The 25,916-nt window shown below is 46.6% G+C and overlaps 1 protein-coding gene across 4 annotated transcripts in view; it reads right to left on the bottom strand.

Annotated features, from left to right (window-relative positions):
* Positions 1-1,970: 1,970 nt before the first annotated feature.
* Positions 1,971-25,916, bottom strand: part of LOC137439607 (fructose-bisphosphate aldolase, non-muscle type) — an 82,675-nt gene continuing 58,729 nt past the window's right edge. For all 4 annotated transcript variants that reach the window (XM_068135522.2, XM_078768472.1, XM_068135523.2 and 1 more), the window contains 2 exons: positions 6,241-6,440; positions 1,971-2,303 (listed from right to left, as the gene is read on the bottom strand). In XM_068135522.2, the coding sequence (XP_067991623.2) occupies positions 2,208-2,303; positions 6,241-6,440 (296 nt within the window). In that variant the 3' untranslated portion in view covers positions 1,971-2,207. The remainder of the gene's footprint in view (positions 2,304-6,240; positions 6,441-25,916) is intronic.

Raw genomic sequence — 25,916 nt, 5'->3', positions numbered from 1 at the left:
GGGATGTAAAGCCAGAGAACCCATCTGCTAGCACTTGTTGGACATTAAAGATCACATGGTGGTCACGGTGATTGTACTAAAGATCATGCCAGCACCCTAAACATGTTACAAGTTTCTCTGATAGTCTGGACCGCAGCTTCAGCACCATGTACTTTGCATTAATTATGTGCTTTGCATGTTTCATGTGAACGGCTATCTTTGATCGATTGTGTAGGGCAAACTATTCCAAGCTTTCAAGTGCTTGATTAAATGTAATCAATATGAATTTGGCAAAGCTACAATAGTGGCCTCTCCAACTTATTTATGAAAAAATGGGTATGATCCATTAACAAGGCTCATCGTAAATTCATGCTACGACGAAAAGGAAACAAAAAAAATTATTTTCTGCAATTTTTTTTTTTTTTTTTTGTATACTGAATTGAGGCTCGTGAAAGAGCTAACATTTACTTCACAAACAAATCAACCAGACAAACAAAATATATAAAAAGAGGGAGCGGAAGACAAGATGGGGAGAGAAGGGGAAGCACACAAACACAACATTTGAGAGCAGGGAGATGTGTGGAAGGGAGAGGGCTTGGGGGGAGGCGATATTTAGCCAATAGGAGAAAAGATAGGCGACTTACACATGTACATGAACACATTCTGTCTGACGTTTGGAGATCAATTACTAGCACATTACCTGTAGGGTCAATGCATCATACCCCCCCCCCCCCCCCAACCCCACCACCCACAGTGACAGACACACACACATTTCTGACAACTCAACAAAAAGGCTCAGCCTCTCCCTACCAACCCTGTCATATCTTTGCTGCCCCTACCCCCCACAACCTCAGGTTCTCACCATTCCCCTCACAACCCTAAGGTATCGATTCCCTCCCCACACTCAGGCCTTCAAACCCCGATGCCCCCCCCCCCCCTCCCACCAAAGGTCCTCAACCCTCCCCCTTCCAAGGTTATCCCATCTTTACTCTCATCTTCTCCTGCTCATAAAAGCAGACGGGCATCCCATATTAAAACAGCGGAATATCTAACGCTTTATGCTCCCCTACCATGCTATCACCGACTTCACAGAAAAAAGGCGACACATTTGAGAAAATAGTCAGAAACTAGAACGGCACTTGGAAGAGCGCATACCTCCGCCAGGCTGAACAGTTTGTTTTGTATCCCAATGATAGGCCGGATCTGGATTCCGACCTGAACCAAAATCGATTCCGCTTGTTCTTGTCACATAATCAACTCATCCACCTAGTTTAGTCACAACTCGTCCACAACTTTTTTTAAAAAATACAGTATCATGTTATATAATCGCTTTTCTCCTGATCCCTCAATGATGAAGAATCACTTAAAAATTAAATAATTATTGTATCCGAATCCATATTGAGATATTCACCAAAATCGAATCGTTTAGTCCTTGTCACACACACAACCTGTCCACCAAGTTTCGTTCAAATCCATCCATAACTTTTTGAAATATCCTGCTATGTATCGTTTTTGGCCCAATCTCCCGATGGTGAAGAATCACTTTTAAAAAATTCTACTAGCCGGATCCGAATCTGGATCTTCACCAAAATCTAATCATTTCATCTGTCACATAAATAATAATAAATCTTTATTGTCCCATTTTCAGGGAATTAAAGAACCTCTCTACCAAATTTCGTCCGAATCCGTCCACAATTGAGATATCTTGTACACAGACAGACAAACAAACACGCAGACAGACTGGGGTGAAAACAACCTCCATCCACCTTTGGTGGCGGAGGTAATAATAGCAAACCTGCATAACATCTGCAGTAAAAGTGCTGCTTGAGAGAACAGCTAATTCTAAGGGTTCCTAAATCGGTAGCTGTTGTATAGAAATTGTGGGTGGAGTTCAGTGAATTGTCCAACCAATGGGTGGAACTCACGCACGCACGGCTTCTTTTATAGTATAGATTGCATGTTCCAGAGATAGAAGAAGCAAGCGATTCATATCAATTCATCAATATAGTATTTAATCTGGGTAGCAAAAACATCTCAAAAGTCCAATTTATATTGAATTTGACTGCAGTTCATGCTAAAACATATTTTATTGCTTTCAAAAGGAAAAAAAAAAAAAAGTAAATCATCAAAAGACATGTTCCAGAAAACCAGGGACAAAAATGTTATTTCAACAAAAAATATTTTTCAAGGAGGCCACATGACAAGCCAGCCATGGAGTATGCATCAACTCAGTATTCATTGTTTGGAACAAACAAAGACTCGCCAGATAAGGCATTGACAGGCCCTGAAGACCTATACTTTCCTTGTGCTGCCAGACCGTTAATCTGAAAAAGAAACATAAAAGAGAAATGCAAGTTATCACACCCACCCAGACACAGTGCGTAAACATTAGTCTAATATATATATATGAATGAATGATCGCTAGAGCGGGGGAATTTTCCCCGCTAGAGCGGGGGTTAGCCTTGCGGGCCCCATGACAATCATGGTTCCCTGTTTGAGGTAATGTTTTTATGGCCGGATGCCCTTCCTGACGCCAACCCTGAGTCACCTCTTACGATGCGCAGGGAAACGGTGTACCTATTCTAAACCAGGGTACACACCGTGATCATTCATCCCAGCAAGCTGGTACTCAATTTGCCGACCTCGGAAGGATGACAGGCTGAGTCAACCCCCCATGCATTAATTTAGCGATCGACCGGGATTCGAACCCAGGATCCTAGGATCCCAAGCTGCACCCTAACCGCTAAGCCAACACCAGGATAAGCTAGTAACAAAAATAACTGAACCCCCCAGAAGCATTGCAACTCATCTAAAAATCTGAAAATTCCATCGACTTGTGGAAATTTCCACTTACTAGGGCATGCCCGTACTATATATATATCTAAAAGTATATCCCCCCCCCTCTATTTACATGCAATGGTTTGGTCCAAAGCGAACGGCTTGCGAGTACGGTGACAATCCCCCCCCTCTATTTACATGAAATGGTTTGGTCCAAAGCGAACGGCTTGCGAGTACGGTGACAATCCCCCCCCCCCCCCCCCCTCTATTTACATGAAATGGTTTGGTCCAAAGCGAACGGCTTGCGAGTACGGTGACAATCCTCCCCCTCTATTTACATGAAATGGTTTGGTCCAAAGCTAACGGCTTGCGGACGCGGAGTTTGGTAAAGAAATCGCCATCGCGTGCACAAATGCGCAGGAAAGCGAATGAATCGCAAATTAGTTTAAAAACATAGTTTAACGCCCGAGCGAGTTTAACGCAATCGCAAATCGCATCGCAAAGCGAAAGAATCGCAAATTAGTTGTAATTAGTTTTAAAACATAGTTTAATGCCAACATAGCGCCAACATAGTTTGCCGACGGGAAATAAATGAATACGCTCTCAAATGTGCCATCCGAGGCAGAGTGTGTTCGCCACGTTCGGCACACGCGATAGCTCGCTGCTCTCTGATTGGTTGAATCGTTTTTTGGACATAGCTCGGTAAGTAATTGTCCGATTAATATGAAACCTTGAAAAGGCACATCCTCGGGTCCCCAGCAATATACCTGGCAAGTTTCAAGTATATCGGACCGGTAGTTGTCGAGAAACAGCGGTCGCATACACACACACACACACACACACACACACACACACACACACACACACACACACACACACACACACACACACACACACACACACACACACACACACACACACACACACACACACACACACACACACTAGTGGAATTATAGATAGATGATGTGACATTATACATTTTCCTGTTTTCACTCAACGTGGAATTTCTCTGAGCCAGAACCAAGGTTTGTATTCCCACGAGCACGGCCAAAGCTTATGGAGACATCATCACACTCTACAGAGGCAATTTTTCAGCATTTGATCTTGTTAGATGTTATAAGATAGCATTCCATTCCCCGATGGTGATAATTATTCCAGATACAACCTGAATGCAACAACTGATGGAACAATAGACATGCCAGTGCGTATCAAGGGGGGAAATATATGGGAAGTAATTAAATAAGTATCTTTATTAAACACAAACTTAACACAGCAAATGTCTCTCACTTATTGATGACAAATGTTTGTGTTTGTGACTGAGAAAACAAATAGAAATGTTAACCTGCTAGTTTGCAACAATGTCAAGGTCTTCACTGGGCCCATGAAGTAGCCTCAGAGCTGTATAAGATGCATCTTTCCCAATGAAAGATAATGCACAAGTTATTAGTATAAACACAGTGACCCCTCAAGTATCACTAACTAGCCAAATGAACTACCGATGTTGATGACCTTTCTTAATCAGTGCACACGTGAGACCCTTGCATCTTTTCTTGAACGTTCACAGGATTAAGAAGCTCAGCAGAAATATGTTTGCAAGGCAGTAATATCTGTTTGGTGTGAAATTTCTGTAGACTTGAGATGCTATATTGTTGCCATCATTAATTCTGCACTTACAAACACATAGGGAATGAAGAATAAATAGCCCTGAGATGGCTGACAGTCATCCCTTGAGGTTGTAGTTCAGACCTCTGCTGATTTGGGGGAACCCCCTGGGAGCCCCCTGATCCAAAAATCTAAGACGGAGCCTATCCTGTGGACCACCGAGTAGAAGGCGTCTGTCGGGTTTCAGAGCAATTGTTTGGTAAATAAGAAACGATTAGGGATCCGAAGCTTTAGAGTTAACCTCCCCTGGGAGCCCCCATGATCCAAAATCAGAAAATTGAAGCCTCAGCGATTGTGTGGGCTACCGAGAAGGGCTGTATTGGGTCTTAGAGCAATCGGTTGGTAAATAAGGGACCCGTATGGATCCGAATTTTCCAGGGTAACCCTCCCTCCTGCCCCCCGTTTCCCCAGAGCCCCTTGATTGAAATTCGAAAAAATACGAAAATGGTAATTCTAGGACTGAGACCAATAGCTTGGCAAATAAGGGAGGGACAAGTATGGATCTGAAGTTTCAGGGGGTAACCCCCCTTGTCCACCCCACCCCAGGAGCCCCCATGATCTGAAATCGAGAAATAGAAGCCTGAGCGATTGTGCAGGCTACTGTCTTGTATTCATGTGTCAAGTTTCAATTCAGAACAATGAGCCAGGTGATAAGGGAGGAGTTGCAAAAATAGCAAGAGGTTAAGACAGACGGACGATCGGACGGACAGACATCCGGACATCACGACCCATTTTACAAGTTCATCCATGTGAGAATCGAGATGAGACGACCTAGAAATGTCCCACATTGCTGGCAGTTTTTCAAAGCAAAGAAACGTTCTAAATGAAGTCTGAAAATTTTGTTGAAGCAATCCATTTTTCAGCAGGGGAAAGCTTCGACTTGGAAAATTTACGAGAAAAATGACTTGGTACCTTCACAAGCAAATGACTTAACTAGGTGATGTTCCTCCCCAGACTCATTATTTGCCGAAGTCTCCCTCCATTTTGTTCTTAAACTCTGCTTTTGGTGTTCCCCCGTCTCTCTGCTGTTCCTTTTGTTCTATTGGGTCCTGGTGTGTTCAGTGTTCAGTTCTAGCTCTTCCAGGAGCCTCGACTCTGTATCCAAAAAAAAGAGAAAAAAAGATCTGTACTGCTCTGTGGAATGACACGAGATTACCAGCAGAAAGAGTGCTCGCTCTATTGTCATTGGCTGTTTGTTTTCTTGAGACTTTTTGTGATTATAAAGGTGGTCAGCTTTTGTTGGTGATATACAAAACAATCAGTAGATAATTCTTGAAAACATAATGACATTAATTGGATTCTGAGGGAAGAATAAAATACTTTGGGGAAGATGGGCGATATCAACATAGAAGAGCAACAAGTATTCCAGCTGCATCAATTTTAAAGGAAGTAAACTTTTGCGGTTTAGAAAGCAATACTCCATCTAGGATTGATAGGTTAGCAAGAAAATGAAGCAGATAAAGTCAGTATTGCAGTAAACTACAATGTAAAGACTGGAAGCATAAAGTTACTGCACACAAATGTTACAAGTCTGAATAGGATGGTTGCGTAAAAGTCATTAGTACCGCAAAGAAAGTTGCAGTTGTGTACGCGTCAGAAATAGTGATCAAATAGAGTAGAGGGATATGTAAGCTTTACAGACAAGACATTACGGCGATGACTTGAGGTAGAAATTTGTGCAAGGGTGTATGGAGATTTGAATAGCGGTCGGTAAACCGGCCACGACGGTTCAAAGGGTTAATATCAACTCTTTTCCTTGTAAGGTATTGGTGAAAATGTATTAAAAGAAAAGAAAATGGTACAAGTGGGCAAACTCACCACGGCTCGCATTTCAAAAACTTTCTTGGCGGCATCAGCATTTTCAGCTTTACCAGACCAGGTCTTAAGAACCGACGCCTGCAATGCACGGCCATAAGAGAAGGTCAGGGGCCAAGGTCGATGTGCAGTCTCGTTGTTGATTGCATCAAGATGAACAGAGGCTTGTTCTTCACTCTGTCCACCTGACAGGAATGCAATACCTGCAGAGAGATTTGCAACCAATTGTGAAAACAATTTAAACCCACGATGGTCTGAATATTGATACATAATTCAACTTGAACTGCACTCGGTAGAGCCCATACCTCCCCGCCAGGCTAAACAGTTTGTTTTGTATCCCAATGATGGGCTGTACCTGCATTTGGACCTGAACCAAAATCGAATCGGCATGTAAGTCACTGAACCAACTCCACCTAGTTTTGTCACAACTCATCCATAACTTTTAAAAATATCATGTTGTGTGTATATATATGTATATATGTGAAGAATCAGCTCTTCGTTTGCAAAAGAAGTCCACAATAGCCTGAAAAATGGCGCAGCTTTATTAATAACCAACTTATACGGATCCGGAGGAGACCGACGTCTACAGCAATCTACAGCAAGAACATGCCACGTCAAGCCTTCCTGAAAACACATTGATTCCCAGTCCATTTATATAGGGACACGTTTTATCAGGAAATCTCCGAGGGAACAAACAACACTGGGAGAGGTTCCTCCCACCGTTATCATTCGGGGGAGTCAGCCTTTCCTTTATCATTTGGACCAATTGTTTTCTGGGCTCCGAGAAAACAGAACTGTAACTCACAAAGAGAAGAGTGTATGCTTAGCCAAACAAACCCATATATTTTATGGGTTTGTGTACATGAGTAATCCTAAAGCATGTTTATACAGAGTCATGCGTTGCTGAGATTAAAACAAAATATATATAGTTAACGATAGGTTCATGTCATTCTACTTGCATTACGCTAAAACAAGCGCATGTGGGCGTGGTTTTACGACCAGCCTCGAAAAAAGCACACGTATACAATTTGTTCAGCAAGACCTCTTTTTAAGCTTTTCCTCATCCAAAACTAAAACGAAGCAAAAACCCTTTATTTACTTTATGAAATAGCATTTTTAGACATCATATAAATCATAACACATTAGCACCCAACGTCTATAACTGAACTTTAGGCAATAACAAATCTACTACTTGACATTCCTTCCTCTTGTCTCGTCGAGACAAAGTATCTTAAGAGACAACGTGCCACATCGGGCTTTATTGAAAAATAATTGTGTAATGCGGGTATTGAAAAAATAATTGTGTAATGCGGGTATCTCCCAAGGGCATATCGTGCGCCCAAAGCGCCTCGCCCGTGCATTTGGCGAACGTGTCGTGTGGTGCGTGCTCGGAGCCTGAGGGCTCAGAACATGAAAGTTCATTAACGTTTCGGATCCACAACGAAGACGTCTGGTCCAGATGAGGTTCTGCTCCGCCAGAGGGTGCATCACTTCCCCTGCGGAACTGGCTCCCCCCACCCTTTGCAGACGCAGTCCTTGCAGATCTTCGAAGTTAATCAACGGTCATGCCCATGAGGTCCCTCACGTGTTGCTGTTCTGGGGAATACAAAATGTCGTCAGTATCTTGTGTCTCAATTTCCTGGTCAGGGTACAGAGCGTAAAAATCCGAATCCGAATCACTTGAAGCAAAGAGATCCGCAACATGTGGATCAAAGAGATCCGAAACATTTGGATCAAAGAGATCCGAAACATTTGAAGAAAAGAGAGGGACTTCCTTTATGTCAAAGTCTCCCTTGGGCGCCTGGTCGGCTTGCGGGTCTAGGACATCCGCGTCGGGTCCCTCAACCGCCAGACCCAGTGTCGCAATCAGATCCATAGTTGGGTCGGAAGGGGGCGTGCAGCTGTCCGCTTGTAATACATAAGCAGCGTTAGCCAGTACACGCAAGGGGTTTATAGCACAAGTATCACAGTCATCACATACACCGTTACAGGCAGCAGCCAGTTCCCACATGGGATCCACACAAGTATCACAGTTGTTACAAAATTCAATGCAATTTTCTGGAGCGCCGGTCGCAACTGCCTTGTTGAAGGACCCGTTCAGGTCGACGGCCTCTGTGGTCAGAGCCATAGTTGTTGTCGGCGGCTTCTTCACTTTCCATCCTGTAAAATACTTTCTCATACAGAGGAGGACTAGAGATTTCATTAGTGCCCCCCAAATTACTACCCCGATTATCACAGCCAGTGCGGTCAATAACCACTTCACTATGGTGCCCGTCCATCCCTGGAACCAGTCAGTGAGCCAGCTAAATGTATAAGAATTTTCGCGCGCGATCCGATCGATCCAATAGTATGTCATGAGCCGTAGCGGTGTCGTTTGCCACCTTTTCTAGGGCCAAAGCCAATTTATCTATCCGGAAACTATCCATGACTGTGCCCGCTCCTGGGAAGAAGAAACCAAACACCTTTTCCCCTAGGCTCCCGTGTAGTTTAGTGGTTCCATCTTCGTTCATGACTGACCTCTTATAACGCCTGTCCAAGGACTTTGGGTCTAGCTCATCCAGTATCTCAACGTCAGGAAGGACTGAACCCAGATAACATGTGCCCCCCCAATTATTTGGTAAATAGGGGTAAGCCTTGTCGCCGCATATAAACATTGTCCCATGGGGTGGGACCAGGTGGGTGGATAAGCACTGGAGTCCCTTTACCACCCCATTAATCCTACTAACCCCCCTAGAGAATGTTATAGCCGTTATGTTGTGGTTGCGTTTATCTTGCAGTACTATTCGTAATGTAATCCCCGAGCTCCCTTGTCCCAGCTTTCCGGGGAGAGTGTAGGCGCATTCTGATTCTCCCATACGCAAGTGGCCGGAACCCTGGAGGCAGACCCTCCCTTTCTGTGGTTTGACCCAGACGGGGGCAGGCCTCTCGGCCACATGGGCAATCATTGACGGGCGATAATTAAATTGTCGATTGCAACTCTTGCCGTTGTCAACCCCTTCTCTTTCCAGCGTGGTGACTAAACATGGGGGATCGATAGGTTGTGAGCAGAGGTCATTGAGGGACAGAGGTAGCACTATCATGTGTATTCCTGTGGTGCCTGCTTGGGGAAAGCGCATGCACGACCAGCAGTGTGTCCTATTTTGAATTGTTGCCACCTCCCTGGCCACTTTCCAATATGTGTTTTCACCCTTCTTTGGGGCCTTATTCTGGGGTTGTGGCGTGAGTATGTATTCGATGCATGGTATGTAGTTCCTTTCGCCACCGGCCGCGCCAGGGGTCCAGACGCTGCACCGGACCTGCATGGTCATGTCTTTCCCTAGGCGTGTGCGTGTTTGTAGCTTAAAATCAGGGGTTCCCCATTTGTATCCTGGTTGGGCCAAGGTCTCAATGCTAGCTCGCCCGTCTTCCCGGAACTCTCGTTGCTTTTGTAGTACCATGCCAACGCGTCCAGGCCCTGCCGACAGTGCTAGCCAATTTATGTTCACCCAATTTGTGTGCAGGGCTTTCTGTTCGAAACATGGTGGTGATACTCTTTGTCCCCATGTTACGGTGAGGTGTCGGGTTTCGTTTTCGCATCTATTGGAATCGGAGTTTCCCCTAGCTGCTGTCGCTATCAATAGTATTGTACCTATGATTAGGCCCATCCTTACTGTGTTCTGGGGGTGTGGTGTCTGGTGCTTGTATGGCCAACTTACAGTGCGTGGCGTGGATCCACGAAGTCTTGCCCTCGCAAAAGACTGCCGTTGGTGTAGTCAGCAACACCTGGACTGGTCCCTTCCACCTTGGTTCCAAGGCGTTCTTGCAGGTGAAGTGCTCCACGAACACCTGGTCTTTTCCTCTGGTGGAACACCTGGTCCACAAGTCTCCTGGGAGCGCCTGGTCTACAGGTCTCCAATTTCCTAATCCACTTTTTTCAAGTGGATCCAATTTTATCCAATATTCAATTTTTAAATTCAATCCCATTTAATCCAGTCCAATTCAAATTAAATTCCATCCTTCTCTCAGCATCCCATTACCTGTTTCCAACATCAATAAAAATAAAATTATAAAATTAATAAAAAATCAATCATCTCAACTCTCAAATCGAATCAAAAAATAAAAATAAACGAAAATTACTTCAGTGAGAGTTTCAACTAGAATTACCACAAACCAACCACCTTTAACCTCCATTAACACAAACACAAACCACCATTAACCTCGATTAATACAAACAAACCACCATTAACCTCCATGAACCTCCCCCTATTATTTATTTATTTTCACGAATAAACAAATAATAGAAATAACCTGGTCTACTTCCAATTTCAATTCTGGTCAGTTCTGGTGTCTGGTCACACACAATGTTTTCCTCACCCACTGTGATTCGCTCAAAATAGATTCTCACTGTTATGTCTGAAATTAAGCTACCCTACTGGGTATTCGTGAAGGGGGTCCATCTTTCCCAACCCCTTCCTTCACACCAGCCACTTCACGTTGTCCACCATACTCACTGAATTGTCATCAATTCTGAAATTCGTCTCATGAAAACACATCCCAGAGTCTAGTGTAACAGCCAGACAAACACATAGACATGCTGAAGACCCCAGGGTACCCATCAAACTAGCTTGTCCCCAGATCAACAACACAGCGAAACATGTAATTTTACTAAAATAATCACTTACTCGTAACTAGCTGGATAACTAGCATAACTAGCTCAACACCTGGAACTCATAACTAATACTCATACCACTAATTACTCCTAATAACTCATAATTACTTCTGTAATTACTCATACCAATACTTACTCAAAATAATGTAATATCCCAATCTTCACCCCTTATGCAAATCGAAGCACCCCGGACAACCCACAACCAATATCAACCACTGTAGCCGCCTTCCCCTCCAGGTAGCCACACACAGCCACATACATCTCCCTCCACGTCACACAAGACAACAGCCAACGAGTGTGTCCACCACACAGAAACCTTTGGCAATGCAACAACCGAACTCCCAGACAACCAACAACAAAACCCAATCCATCTCCATGGCTCATCAAGCAGTTCCAACTTAATCCAGCTTCACATACCGATTTCCCCAAAAACTCGTGAAACTTCACCCCCATTCTGGAAAAACCCTGGACTAAACCCTGACACCCTAAATAACTTCAGACCCATCTCCAATCTACCCTTTCTGTCAAAAGTTTTGGAACGTGCTGTGGCCACTCAACTCAAACATCACCACTCTGCCAATAACCTGTATGAAACATCCCAATCCGGATTCTGCTCCAGCCACAGTACTGAAACTGCTCTCCTCAAAATCACCAGCGACCTTTTCTCTCCTCTGATGCCGGCAACCTCAACAGTTTCATCCTCCTCACCTCAACGCCTCCTTTGACATCATCAATCACACCATCCTCCTCACCCTGTTTAGACCAGCTTGCGCCTATTAAACCCAAATTAGTTCACCCCCAAGCCTACAAGGACCACCTACAGCACTGCAAAGATGTCCTCTACTCCACCTACTACCCTCAAATTATCCACTCTGGCTCCGGAATCCCAAAAGCACTCTTCTCTACAATAAACAAACTAAATAAACAAATAAATAAACAAACTTTACAACGTGAACAAACTCCTCAGCTCCCTGGATACCACCACCTTGCTCCACACACCTGTTGGTGCACACCTGTGCACTCACACCTGGTGCCACCTGCACCCTCCTTCCTTCCTGGACCATTCATCCAAAGCAAAATTGACAGCATCTACAACAGCTTAATCACCACAATTCACTCCCCCTTAAGGTGTCCCCCAAGGTTCAGTTCTTGGCCCCCTCCTCTTCGTCCTGTACCTATCCCCCCTTGGTCACTTAATCCGTCATGCACCATAGCCAATGCACCATGGTCTCCAATTCCACTGCTTCACCGATGACATCCAGCTTTTTCATCTCCACCAAATCGTGCTCCACCACCACCCACTCTATCCTGACAAACTGCCTAACTGAAATAAAATTCTAGCTTCAGATCAGCTTCCTCGAACTTAACTACGCTAAATCTGAATTAATCTTCATTCCCCCCAACATCGATGGTTTCCCAGTATCCACATCCGGAATCTTGGCATCATCATTGACCAAAACCCTCTCCTTTGAAAAATACACTAAACAGATCATAAAGACCTTAAACCTTAATCATAAAAACTGAAAAATGCTTCGCCATGGAATAGTCCACCACTCATGTAAATAATCATAAGAGTTCTGCGAAACATCTCCATCTTTAAAACTTAGCCAACCAAATTTAAACCACATGTTTTCCCCCCAAAAAACAAGTCACATTCTTTGTATATTGCCAACATTGTTCATCGTTTAAGTATCATCCAGAACTAAATTTTTTTTAAACCATCAACTTGTAGATGCATTTATTTATATCCCATTAACCCAAGAACTCTCAATTGCTTGGTTATATTTTAGTAATGTCATATATCCATATTTCTTTTCCAAATTGTTCCTGATATACACATTAATCCCATCTGTCTTCGTTTCCAGATGAACTCAAATCAGGAAATCAACACAAATCCTTATTACCTCCAATCAATTCAAAATTAAATCAAACAATTCAAAACCAGATCGGATCAGCGATCAGAAATCACTTTTCCAATCAACACATTCCAAGCAACAATTCATTCAAAGACCAAGCTTAAAAACACAACTCTCATCTTACTGTGACAAATAAGCAACCAACCTACTTCACAAATAAAATAACTTTTAATAAATAATAATAAATAAATTAATAATAAAACCAAACCAAATAAATAAATACCAAACCAAATAAAATAAAACAGAAACCAAATAAATAATAAAATAACTTCACAAATAATAATAAAATAACTTATCTAAAACAAATAACCTTTCATCACCCCTTCCTTGATGGAAAAACTTGATGATTACACAAAGTTCCCGTTTACATTTTGTGACTCACAGCTCCTGCCTCCATGGAACAATGACGCCTGAGCACTCAATTAGCCCTCCCAGTACCAAAGACTTACAATCAGACCGACAGACAGACAAATAACAGAGGCATGTCGCCAGCCCCAGCACAGGACATCCCCTTTCCGGGCAGGCATAATATAATCCACAGCATCGAAATGCCAATTTCTATCCGGGGCCTCGCAAAGCCAAAATCCATGCATGCGTGCTCCATCATGCAACCCGATCTGTACTCGGTGCGCCCGGCGCCCCCTATACTCAGTGAGTTATAATAACCACAATATCTCTGGCACCCAACTCGTGATACCACAATTTAATCCACGTTACTTGCATCTCTTCATCCTCACAAATGTCCTCCATTTAGCGTGACTCAAATCCATCTCAAATCCCCACCGCTCGGCCCGGTTAAATTAAATTCCAAGCGTACTGTATTCTCTGTCCACTAATTATGTACATGATTTTGGTTTTACCCACAATATAATGTCCCGATATTCTCCCCAGATTTAGGTTCTATATCCTGTCGTTAAAGCAACACCCTGTAGACTGACTCCGCCTGTCGTTCTTCCAAGGTTAGTGAATTGCCTCTGACCTCTTACCCTTACATATCTCGAACAAAGGTCAAATAAACTTCGAAAGGTCAAACTTCAAATTGGGGTAACCAGCGCTTTATTATCCCACAAGTAATGCAAGTCCGGCGACAATGGACAAATGACCATTAATGTGGCTCTACATAGCATAATGCTAACTTCTACGAATCCAACAACCGTCACAATCCGTCCAGGAACTTCCGTACGAGGCGTGCTTCACAATGCCCATCGCACATCCTTCCTCGTTCGCACAACGCTTCATCAACGCACCTCCTCGCGCCCACACCTTGGCACAAGCCACACCACATACCGACAGTTGAAACCTCGACCGTCCTCCTTCCTCGGATCAGCGTTCTGTTGAAAACGTGACATTTCTGCTCAAATTATTGAATTTCCAAATACTCTCCCTGCAGCGCCCGTGAGGCAGCTTGTCCCACATTATCTGCCTCCAGACCCATATGCGTTTTAATAACTTAACCTTATCACTTATCAGCATACTAAATCTGTGTCCGCATCGATCAACACAAATGCATCGATGCATCTTCCAGCCGCCACTCCGCACTGTACCTTACTGTATGAACAAGACTTCCTGTTGGAACTTGACTCCGGAAATTAATTACTCTGTCTTGAAATCGTTTATTTTAGCCATCTTAAATAAATCCATCCATCTATCCATCTTATAAATCCATCTTAAATAACGTATTCGTCCTATGACATTGCCTGGCATATATGTCGCAGCCGGCCACTATTCCGACATGGCTCATGACTCATGTCTAATTCTGACAAGAAGATGAAGGATGAAGGACATGACATGAAGAAGAAGATTCTGACAAGATACTGACATGTGAACGTCCGACATCCAGCAAAGTCGAAATGACCCACAATGCATTTGGGCACACACTTCCTCTGAGAGTGGGCGAGTTATCGCCGGCCCTCTGAGCAACCTCATCGCACCCGACCCCAAAATGCACTATATGACACCAATTTCAAAGGTGAGCTGCCTCAGCGATACATCCCACACATACAATCCACAATATCTGCCATTGAATGAACTCTTCAATTCAAGTAAAACACACATATTGATTCGAATTCTGCAACCATCTCCAAGAAACCGCTTCATATCAACAGTAGATCGACAAGGGCACTCCGGGTGCTTTCCTGACCCGATTTATATCAATTCGCTTCCCAAACAACTCCCAAACAGATGAAAATCCGGACTCAGTTCAGGACCTCGCCTGTTCTCTCGGATAGACGCTAAAATGGACATTCCCGGCCTGAATTTCCCCCAAGTCGAGCAGATCGCTTACAAAGTTTCACACCGAAACCCTCTGCTTTGCACATGACACACAGACAAACACATTGGGCAGACACACACGTCAATTAACATCCCAATATACATTCATTCCTCATTCATGTTACGTCTCTCATTCAAGGAAAAGGATTTTTTGGGACGGGTTTGGACGGGGGGTGGGTTGAGGTGGAAAGGGGAGGCAGGGCGGGGGGTGTTGGGGTGTTGCCTAGAGCCCCGGGACTGAGCTCAGGTCTTGGGGGGGTGGGGGGTGTTGCCTAGAGCCCCGGGACTGAGCTCAGGTCTTGGGGGGGGGGGTGGGGGCATGGTGGCTACCTCCCCTTTCGCGGGGTCTTGGTCCGGATTATGGACGAGCGGCATTAGCCGCTGATTTGCTTGCTTAACTACCTCCTTAATTGTTTCACCTGGCCCATTTCCTGTGAGCTTATTTATTTTCTCTTGTCCACCAGGTCCTGGCCTGCTTTATCTGGACCTCTTGTCTAGAACTTCCTGGCTTGACCTCGTAGTTGTCACTACCTTCTTGTCAAACCTATGGTACCTGCGCATTTCCCTTTTCCTGGCCATGTCCCTTTGGCCTTCTAAGTTAACCTATGGCCTTTTATCTAAGTTTAGCCACAGCCCTTTGTTCCCTGGCATGCAATGGCATACCCCATCTTGTCTCTGGGCTGTTCCTTCCTGGAAAGTTCTCGGCCTGGCTCGACCTCACTTTCCCCCCTTCCCTTTTACCGAACGTTATCTTCACCGATATCCTGCGCAAATCCTTTTACTGGCCATGTTCCTATGGCCTTCTATGTTCCTATGGCTTTCTATCTAAGTTTAGCCTAAGTTAGCCACAGCCCTTCGTTCCCTGGCATGCAATGGCATACCCCATCTTGTCTCTGGGCTGTTCCTTCCTGGAAAAATCTTGGCCACCTGGTTTCAACCTATATGGCTGTCCGACCTCATTTTCCCCTCCTGGTGCTAACTGTAACTTTAAGCTTACTGTTAAGTCCTTACTTGTATCCTTACTATTATTTATTTATCCTGGCTTTAACAAAGCTACGCCATTCTGAGGCCTAAATGAGCCTCTACTTACAATTTCTGTTCGAGTGCAGACAGCGGGGAAGACAAGGAGACTGAACCCGCGCGAGGGAGGAAGGTACGAATTTGGAATAATAGCCCTCTGATATAAAACAACTCCCACCTTTAATCAGATCAACGTGCCGGCGCCGGCCTCAGGTCAGCCTTCCTCCTGTCCCTCGGGCTCCGTTTCCCGTCCTCCGCGTCTGTTGACACCCCACTCCTGGTACCATCTGTGAAGAATCAGCTCTTCGTTTGCAAAAGAAGTCCACAATAGCCTGAAAAATGGCGCAGCTTTATTAATAACCAACTTATACGGATCCGGAGGAGACCGACGTCTACAGCAATCTACAGCAAGAACATGCCACGTCAAGCCTTCCTGAAAACACATTGATTCCCAGTCCATTTATATAGGGACACGTTTTATCAGGAAATCTCCGAGGGAACAAACAACACTGGGAGAGGTTCCTCCCACCGTTATCATTCGGGGGAGTCAGCCTTTCCTTTATCATTTGGACCAATTGTTTTCTGGGCTCCGAGAAAACAGAACTGTAACTCACAAAGAGAAGAGTGTATGCTTAGCCAAACAAACCCATATATTTTATGGGTTTGTGTACATGAGTAATCCTAAAGCATGTTTATACAGAGTCATGCGTTGCTGAGATTAAAACAAAATATATATAGTTAACGATAGGTTCATGTCATTCTACTTGCATTACGCTAAAACAAGCGCATGTGGGCGTGGTTTTACGACCAGCCTCGAAAAAAGCACACGTATACAATTTGTTCAGCAAGACCTCTTTTTAAGCTTTTCCTCATCCAAAACTAAAACGAAGCAAAAACCCTTTATTTACTTTATGAAATAGCATTTTTAGACATCATATAAATCATAACACATTAGCACCCAACGTCTATAACTGAACTTTAGGCAATAACAAATCTACTACTTGACATATATATATATATATATATATATATATATATATATATATATATATATATATATATATATAGATATATATATATATTGTTACTGATCGCGGATTAAGATGTTATTTACCGAGCGGTGGTATTGCCGCGACTGTTACAGGATCCCTGACTCACCAGATTCACCCAGAACTTTGGCCGGATCGCACCGCAGCTGCTCAATGAGGGGAAAAGACTAAAACGACGAATGCAAAGAGGAAAAGGAATAAAACGAATAGACGGACAGAAGAGTAATTGGATTTATTATTTACACAAGCAAAAAGGAGCAATCAAGGTTTATTTACAACACATAAGACGCAGGTGACACAGTGCAAATTTTAGCTTACCTACAGACTTAATTAAATACCCAGGGACAGAACAAACAAAACAAACTCACGTACACAAGAAGGATGGAATGGCAGGAGGTGGATGGCTGGAGGGAGAGGAAAGGTCCAAGGGGGTCCTGCAGCTCAACCGGCGCGTTTAGCAGCCGCCGTTCCTTTGGGCCCTGCTCCAAACCGCCGTTCAGGCCCCCTTTGGCTGTTGGGTGTTCTTGCTGCCGCGGCCTCCGCTGCGTTCCCAGGACTTGTCTGACTCGTTGGTCCACACCCTCAACTCTTTCTTGGTCCCTCACTCTTTACCACCACCTCTACTGACTGACTTCACCACTCTCCACTTGACGACCGACTCTCAACCAACTCAGACCAACTCTTTGTGACCAACTCTTTGTGACCAACTCTTCACGGACCCTCTACTGGCAACCGACTCCACTCTTCACTTCCTGCGTGCGCCTTTTATAGCGCCTCCAGCGATTTAGCCGCCGGCGTTTTGGACACGCCCATCGGGGTGCTCACCTCGGCCTCCGCCCTCGATGACGACGGGCGGGTACGCCCCTCCTCCCCTCTATGACGAGGTGGAGACACGCCTTTCTTCTCCGACCCTGCCTCATGGTCAATGGCGGTTATTGGAGGGGAGGTGATTGGGAATCGAGGGCTCAGCAATGACGAGAGGGGATGTAAAAGGGAATGGAGATTTTGGGGATGGGAATGAAAGGGGATCTATTCTCTTTCACTGGTGCAATGGAGTACTTCAATTAATGGGAGACACAGCCTTACCCTAAAACACAGAATAAGAGATAACTATCAACAGGGGTATTCTATTACTTGGCTGACATGTATGCTTGTGGACTAATTATGGGATGCCCTTTCACCTTTACACAGCTCCGGAGGTAGAGGGGCGCAGAATAAACAATAATCATCACCAATTTACCACAATACAACACAATCAAAAAAATACAGGCCTCATGTCCGCAACAATATATATATATATATATATATATATATATATATATATATATATATATATATATATATATATATATACATATATATATATATACATATATATATATATACATATATATATATATATTGTTACTGATCGCGGTTTAGATGTTATGATGGGCCGAGCGGATGGTCCAACCGCGACCGTTACAGGATCCCCGACTCACCCGATTCACCCAGAACTTTGGCCGTATCGCACCGCAGCTGCCCAATCTGGGAAAAGACTAAAACGACGAAATGCAAAGAGGAAAAGGAATAAGACGAGAAGACGGACAGAAGAGTAATTGGATTTATTGTACACACACAAGCAAAAAGGAGCAATCAAGTTTATTTACAACACATAAGACGCAGGTGACAGTGCAAATACTAGCTTATACAGACTTAATTAACCCAGGGACAGAACAAACAAAACAAACTCACGTACACAAGAAGGGTGGAAAGGCAGGAGGTGGATGGCTGGAGGGAGAGGAAGGTCCAAGGGGGTCCTGCAGCACGATCGGCGCGTTTAGCAGCCGCCGTTCCTTTGCGGCCCTGCTCAAAACCGCCGTTCAGGCCCCAAGCTGCTGTTGTGGCTGCTGTGGACGTCGCGTGCTTTCCCAGGACTTGTCCGACTCGTCTGGTCCAAACCCTCAACTCTTTCTTGGTCCACTCACTCTTTACCACCGACTCCTCACCGCAACCAACGCAACCAACTGACCACCGACTCCACTGACTGACTCTCACTCACTGACTCTCTCACGCCACTTGCGCGCGCGCTTTTATAGCGCCTCTAGCGATCAAGCCGCCGGCCTTCAGGACACGCCCATCGGTGTGCTCACCTCGGCCCTGGTTGGTCATGCGACCCTCTGGCTCCCCCCTTGATGACGACGGGCGGCACTTGTTCAATGGTGGTTTTGGAGGGGAGGTAATTGGCAATCGAGGCTCGGCAATGACGAGAGGGGATGTGACAGGAAATGGAGATTTTGGGGATGGGAATGAAAGGGAATCTATTCTCTTTCACTGGTGCAATGGAGTACTTCAATTAATGGGAGACACAGCCTTACTCTAAAACACAGAATAAGATATAACTATCAAACAGGGGTATTCTATTATTGGCTGACGTGTATGCTTGTGGACTAATTATGGGATGCCCTTTCACCTTTACACAGCTCCGGAGGCAGGGGGTGCAGAATAAACAATAATAATAATTTACACAATCAAAAAATATATACAGTCCTCATATCCGCAACAATATATATATACATACACAGACTTGGCATTTAATATGGATTATTTTTTTTGTGGGGGTGAACTTACTTTTCAAGATGACTTGGAACCAAAAGTTCATTCGAATTATGTCGAAATTATTCTAGATTTTGTTAATGTGACCTTTAAAAGAAACAAAAACCACATTTGACATTTCCAAAGCAAATAAATTGATCCTTGAAAGTGATGTAAACTGATATCGAACACAATTCATGGACAGTGCTGTGTTAAACTTCTGTACGTTTTCTAGAAGTATCTCTTTATTTTGCACATTAGCCAAAAAATTTTTAAACAAAAACAAAAGTTAAATTACGACTGGGATTACAGACAGTAAAATTACAGTTCAGTACTTCGTGTAACCCCCACGAGCATTCAGGAGAGCACGTACACGTTGAGGCATGCTGTTCACGAGATTTGCCAAGGTTTGTACAGGAATCGCTTGCCATGCAGTGACAATAGCCTGCTGCAATTCACGCACAGAGGTAGGCTGCTGGTCCAAGTTGTCAATTTGATACGTTAATTCTGCCCACAAGTTTTCTGTCGGATTCATATCCGGGGACATGGCAGGCCACTCCATATGCTCTGCACCACGGTCAGCAAGAAAGTGCTGGATCATGTGAGCATAATGAGGCCGTGCATTGTCATCTTGGAAGACAAAGTTTCTTCAAAAGGCCGCATGAGCAAATGGAAGCAATGTTTCTTCCGGAATGGCCCTGTACTTGAACTGGTTCAGGTTTCCATTCAGAACAACCAGGTCAGTTTTGCCCCCTGCATGAAAAGCAGCCCAAACGGTCACCCCACCACCTCCAGCTTGGACTCTTGGCACTATACAATCTTCGTTGTAGGCTTCATGCACTTGTCTGCGCACTCAGATGCGGCCATCTTGACGATCGACCAGAAATCTAGACTCGCCACTGAAGATCACGTGATTCCAGTGTCCTGGCTGCCATTGACGGTGCTCTCTGGCCCACTGCAATCGGCGCTGGTGGTGTTGTCTGGTCAGGCGTGGCTTTCTCAGGGGGCGCCTGGCACGATAGCCTGCTTGAACCAGTCGTTGGTTGACTAGCCTTCTGGATACAGGCACATTTGTCAGTTGCTGCCACTCATCCCTATGACGATTAGCTGACTTGGTACGGCCATTGCGGACGAAGCGGTGCAGCTGGCGATCATCCCCCCTTGTGGTTCTGTGGGGACGTCCTGGCCTCGGTATTGGAGTAGGGACACCCCTCTGAGCATTTCGTTTCAGGATCTTTGACACCTGACCATGAGTGATGCCATACTGCCGAGCAACAGTACGCTGTTTCATGCCGGAATTTCATAAACCCACCACTCAATGACAAACAGCATTGTCGAGTCGACAGACCATCTCCAGAGGAAGCGGCAATAACTTTTGTAGACGTGCAGCAGTTGTTTACCACTAATACAGAACGCAACAACCCTGATATACCCGATTGTGAAGCCAATTGTCAAATGTACCTGTCCGTACTTTTTGTCACGCCACCTGTGATATAATCCTGTTATTGACTTATTGCTGGGACAGACAATCAGTGACATGGTTCTTCTAACAAAGAAATCACCGAAGCATAAAAGAAACTCACCAGATTGATATACTGAGTTCAGAAAGTAAACCCAAGTCAAGAAAAAAAAAAAATTCCATATTAAATGCCAAGTCTGTATATATATATATATATATATAGCTTTTCACCTGATCGCTCAATGGTGAAGAATCACTTAAAAGTATGTTGATCGGTTGGTTTGTTACTTGCCAGAAAAGATTCCGGCAAGTATGTTGATCGGTTGGTTTGTCTGTCTGTCTGTCTGTCTGTGTTTCAGGAGTGGGGCATGAGTGGGTGTGGTTTTGCATGAATGGTTTTGCATGTTTGCATGAGTGGTGCATGTTGGTTAGGGTAGGTGGTTGGTTGTGTGTGGTTTTTATTTTTATTTTTTTGATACTATTATTTCTTATTTTGTGTATGTCAGTGAGTGAGTGGGTGGGTGAGGGTGTGTGTTTTTGCATGGGTGTGTGTGTTTTTGTATGTTTAGTGGTGTATGTTGTAAGGGTAGGTGGTTGGTTGGTGTTGTGTGTGGATGTGTGTGTAAGGGTGTGTACTGTGTACGTGTGTGTATGAATGATCTGTTGTGTTTTGTTGGTGAGTGGTGAAGGGTATAAAGGTGGGTGTTTGAGTGTTCCACAATGTTTGTTTGGTGCTGTGGATTCTGGATGCGTCGTCACGAGTGAACCAGTTCTGGTCTCCTCTGCCGGTGTTTTCGTTTCCTGTGTTTTGCTGTGTTCGTATTTATTTTTCATTATTTATTTATTGCTCTTATTATTGCCTGTTTGTCCTGCATTTTCGTTCGTCTTTTCCCTCCCTGCTTTCCCCCATCCTTCCTCCTGTTTGGGGGGCATTGCCCACCAGACAGGGGGGAGTCTTGTGCTCCCCTTCGTCTCCCGTCCCTCCCTCCCTCCCTCCTCCCCCCCCCCCACCCCGAGTGTTGTCCTCCGCCCCTCCTCGAACCCCGGTATGGCGAGCAGGCGCCATAATTGTGTCCGGTTTCGGTGGATTAATGAGTAATGTTCCGGCTAGAGATAGATTCGGTAAAGATGTATTGTTGAGTGTGCTGGGGTTCAAGGCTGTTGACTTTTTCTGCCTGATCTCCCTCGCCCGTGGCTTCGACGTGTCCTTTCAAACGGGGCAGGGACTTGACGAGTTGTGGCGCCGGTGGGCTACCGCTCGGTCTGCCGGGAAACTGGCAGACTGGGTGGTCGAGGCTCTCTCAGAAACACAGGAGAGAGTCGTGACCGTCCACCTGTACAACGAAGGCGTGAGTGACTATGATGTCAAGGTTTGGCTCAGTCGATACGCGGACATCCGAGGCCTAGTACGGCTCGTCCGGGACAGCCTCGGTATTTGGACCGGGACTCGGCAGTTCCGGGTAAAGCTGCGGACGAGGGAGGACGGCACGGTCACCCACATCCCTAATGGGATTATGGTTGGGATGGACCGAGGCCAAGTCTTTTACGCGGGACAGCCGAAATTATGCCGCTGATGCGGTCAACTTGGCCATTTGATTACTGGGTGTACAGTGAACATCTGCACTCAGTGTGGCGAGTTGGGACATTTGAGGGAGCGCTGCACCCAAGCGGTGCGGTGCAACCTCTGTGGTGCGCCGGGGCACACTTTCCGCTCCTGCCCGCAGAGTTACGCGAGCAAGATGCGTGATGCTGTGGGTGGGAGTGGGGGTGTTGCCCCAGGGACAGGGGACGGTGTGCCCCCAGGGACAAGGAAAGGGGACGGTGTGCCTCCAGGGACCAGGGGGGGTGTTGCCCAAGGGACAGGGGAGGGTGTTGCCAAAGGGACAGGGAAGGGTGTTGCCCAAGGGACAGGGGATGGGGTTGCCCAAGGGATAGGGGAGGGGGTTGCCCAAGGGATAGGGGAGGGGGTTGCCCAAGGGGCGGGGGAGGGCGTTGCCAAAGGGGCGGGGGAGGGTATTGCCCAAGGGGTGGGGGAGGGGGTTGCCCAAGGGGCAGGGGAGGGGGTTGCCCAAGGGGCAGAGGAGGGGGTTGCCCAAGGGGTGGGGGAGGGTGTTGCCCAAGGGGTGGGGGAGGGGGTTGCCCAAGGGGTGGGGGAGGGGGTTGCCCAAGGGGCAGGGGAGGGGGTTGCCAAAGGGACAGGGGAGGGGGTTGCCCAAGGGGCAGGGGAGGGTGTTGCCCAAGGGTCAGGGGAGGGTATTGCATCTGGGGTCGGGGAGGGGGGGACTAATGTGTTGGACTGTTGGTGTGTGTGTCAGCCCCCCGCCCCGTAGAAAGTAAAGTGAGGGAGGTGGAGGGAAAGGAGAACATGGAGGAGGGAGGGTTAGATCAGGACCTGGATGTGGCTTCGCCGGGTGTCGGGCCCACTGCGGTGGGAGGGGAGGATGCACAAAGAATGGTGGCTCCGGTGGCGGGGTCAGAAGAAACATCCTCGGCGCCAGAAACCCCGCTGCCGGAGGCTGGAAGTGATGGCTCCTCCTCCGGCTATGAGCAAAGTGACCCTGGACAATGGATCGAGAAGAAGCGTCGGAGGAGGGGCCAGGACAAAGGGAAAGCTCCTCTGGGCAAAGCCCCACAGGGAAAGAACACAAGAACGTCAAAGAAAACCCCTGTGGGGCGCAGAGCCCCCCGTGCATCAAGTGACCCATCCAGGCCTGGGGGATCGCCTGCTCGTGGTAGGGGTGGGGTGCAGTCGGGGTTGGCCGCAGCAGGTCTCCGGGGGAGGGCCCAAATGCCGTCTTCCCCTGAACGTTCCCGTTCCCCCGTGAGTCGTTCCCCACCCGTTGACCTCACCCCTCCTCCGGGGGCAGCTGTGGCCATGGGCCTCAAGGAGGGTTTGCTCGCGGAGGACTGGTGGCTTTCTTCCCCGGATGGCGGCCGAGGGGGGGGTAATTTATCTGACCCCCGAGGAGGACCTCGCCCTGCTACCCGGGGAGAATGTCTGCATAGACGGGGACTGGCTCCCGGGCACCCTCGTGGCTCCCGGCTGCGGGAAGAACCGCAGAGGGAGGAAGAATGGTAGCTCGTCGTGTCTTGGCAAGGAGGGAGGAGCTTCATAAGTCCTATGACTCCCCTTTCGTGGTTTGCACTAGGGTTGGTGATTAATACACTAACACCTATGAGCTTTAAATGAAGGAGTTTAAATGTACGGGGAGTCCGTACCACGGTCCGGAGGATCGCTATTTTTGAAGAACTGCGCAATTTTGAATGGGATGTCTGCCTGTTGCAGGAATGCCATATTCCGCACGGTGAGTATGGATACCTCCGTGCAAATTGGCGGTACGGAGAGTCGTATTGGTCCGGCAGCAACACTAACAGGGCAGCAGGATTAGGGTTCCTTATTAAGAGCCCGAATGTCGAGGTCCTTAGTTTAGAAGAAATTATTCCGGGGCGATTGGCCGTGCTCAGCGTGGTGGTGTCCTTGACCCCACTGACCTTGGTCAATGTGTACGCTCCAATGACGGGGGAAGAAAGAGTGGAGCTCCTGCGCCAGTTGAGGCCCCTCCTCTCCACCTCTGGCCCCGTGATCGTCGGGGGAGATTTTAATATAAGTTTGGACAGGTTGCCCCTGGGGCCATCGGCGCGGACCCTTAAAGGGCTTGTTCAGGATTTTAGGTTGAGGGACACGGGTGCGGAAAGGAACGAGGTCACCCGGACCGATGCGGCTGGTACCAGTCGGTCTAGGATTGATTACATCTTTTTGACACCAAATTTTGGCGACCCGGACCTGGTACTTCACGCGGTGGCATTTTCAGATCACTGTCGTTTGTCTCTGGGTATTGAATTAAATGGGGTGCGTCCCCGGCGCTCTGAACTCTGGAAGCTTAACTCTCGCCTTTTGCAGGATGACAGTTTAGTGCGTTCCTACGTTCGGAAGTATAGGGAGTGGGAAACGGTTAGGTGCCTCTTCCCTACCTCGGCAGCCTGGTGGGAGGAGGTGAAACGTAGGACCATATGGTTTTTCCGTACGGCCGGGCGAATGAGGGCCGCGGGGAAACGAGAGCGTTTGAAGCGCATGCAGGCATACCTCCAGCGCCTGCATAAGAAACTTTGCGAAGGGAGGGACGTGTCGGGGAAAATCCGCCGGGTGAAGGGGAAGCTTTTTGGCCTCCTTGAAGCCAGGGCGAGGGCCGTCATCTTCCGAAGCAAGGTGCAGGCATTGGAGGGGAACGAAAGGTGTACCAGATTTTTCTTCCAACGATGTGCCAGGCAGAGGGGCGGTTTGGCCCAGGTTAATGTGGGGGGAGGCCGTGTTTCGGATCCGGACCAAATTACCGAAGCAGTGGAGGACTATTACTCCAGGCTTTTTGAAAAACGACCGGTTGACCAAATCCAGATGGCCGACGTTCTCGGCCATCTGAGGAATCATTTGAGCCCCGAAAAGCGGGAACGGTTGGAGGAGCCGGTGAGCCTGGAGGAATTGACTTCCGCTGTTTGGGATTTAGCCGCGAATAAAACCCCGGGTGACGACGGCCTGCCCGTGGAGTTTTATCGCCGCCTTTGGCACGTCCTTGGCGAGGATTATCTGCAGGTAGTGAGGGAGCGAGCCCCCTCTGCGAGGTTTCCAGATTCGATGCGCCGGGGCGTCGTAAACCTCGTGCACAAGAAGGGTGATCGGGAGGATCTGTCCAACTGGCGCCCGATCACTTTGTTGAATGTCGACTACAAGATACTAACAAAGGTGC

The sequence above is a fragment of the Myxine glutinosa genome, chromosome 14, assembly GCF_964187855.1.
Source record: "Myxine glutinosa chromosome 14, kmMyxGlut1.1, whole genome shotgun sequence".
Classification (NCBI taxonomy): Eukaryota; Metazoa; Chordata; class Myxini; order Myxiniformes; family Myxinidae; genus Myxine; species Myxine glutinosa.
Note: the sequence above shows the minus strand (reverse complement) of the source record. Positions and strands in the feature narration are given on the sequence as shown.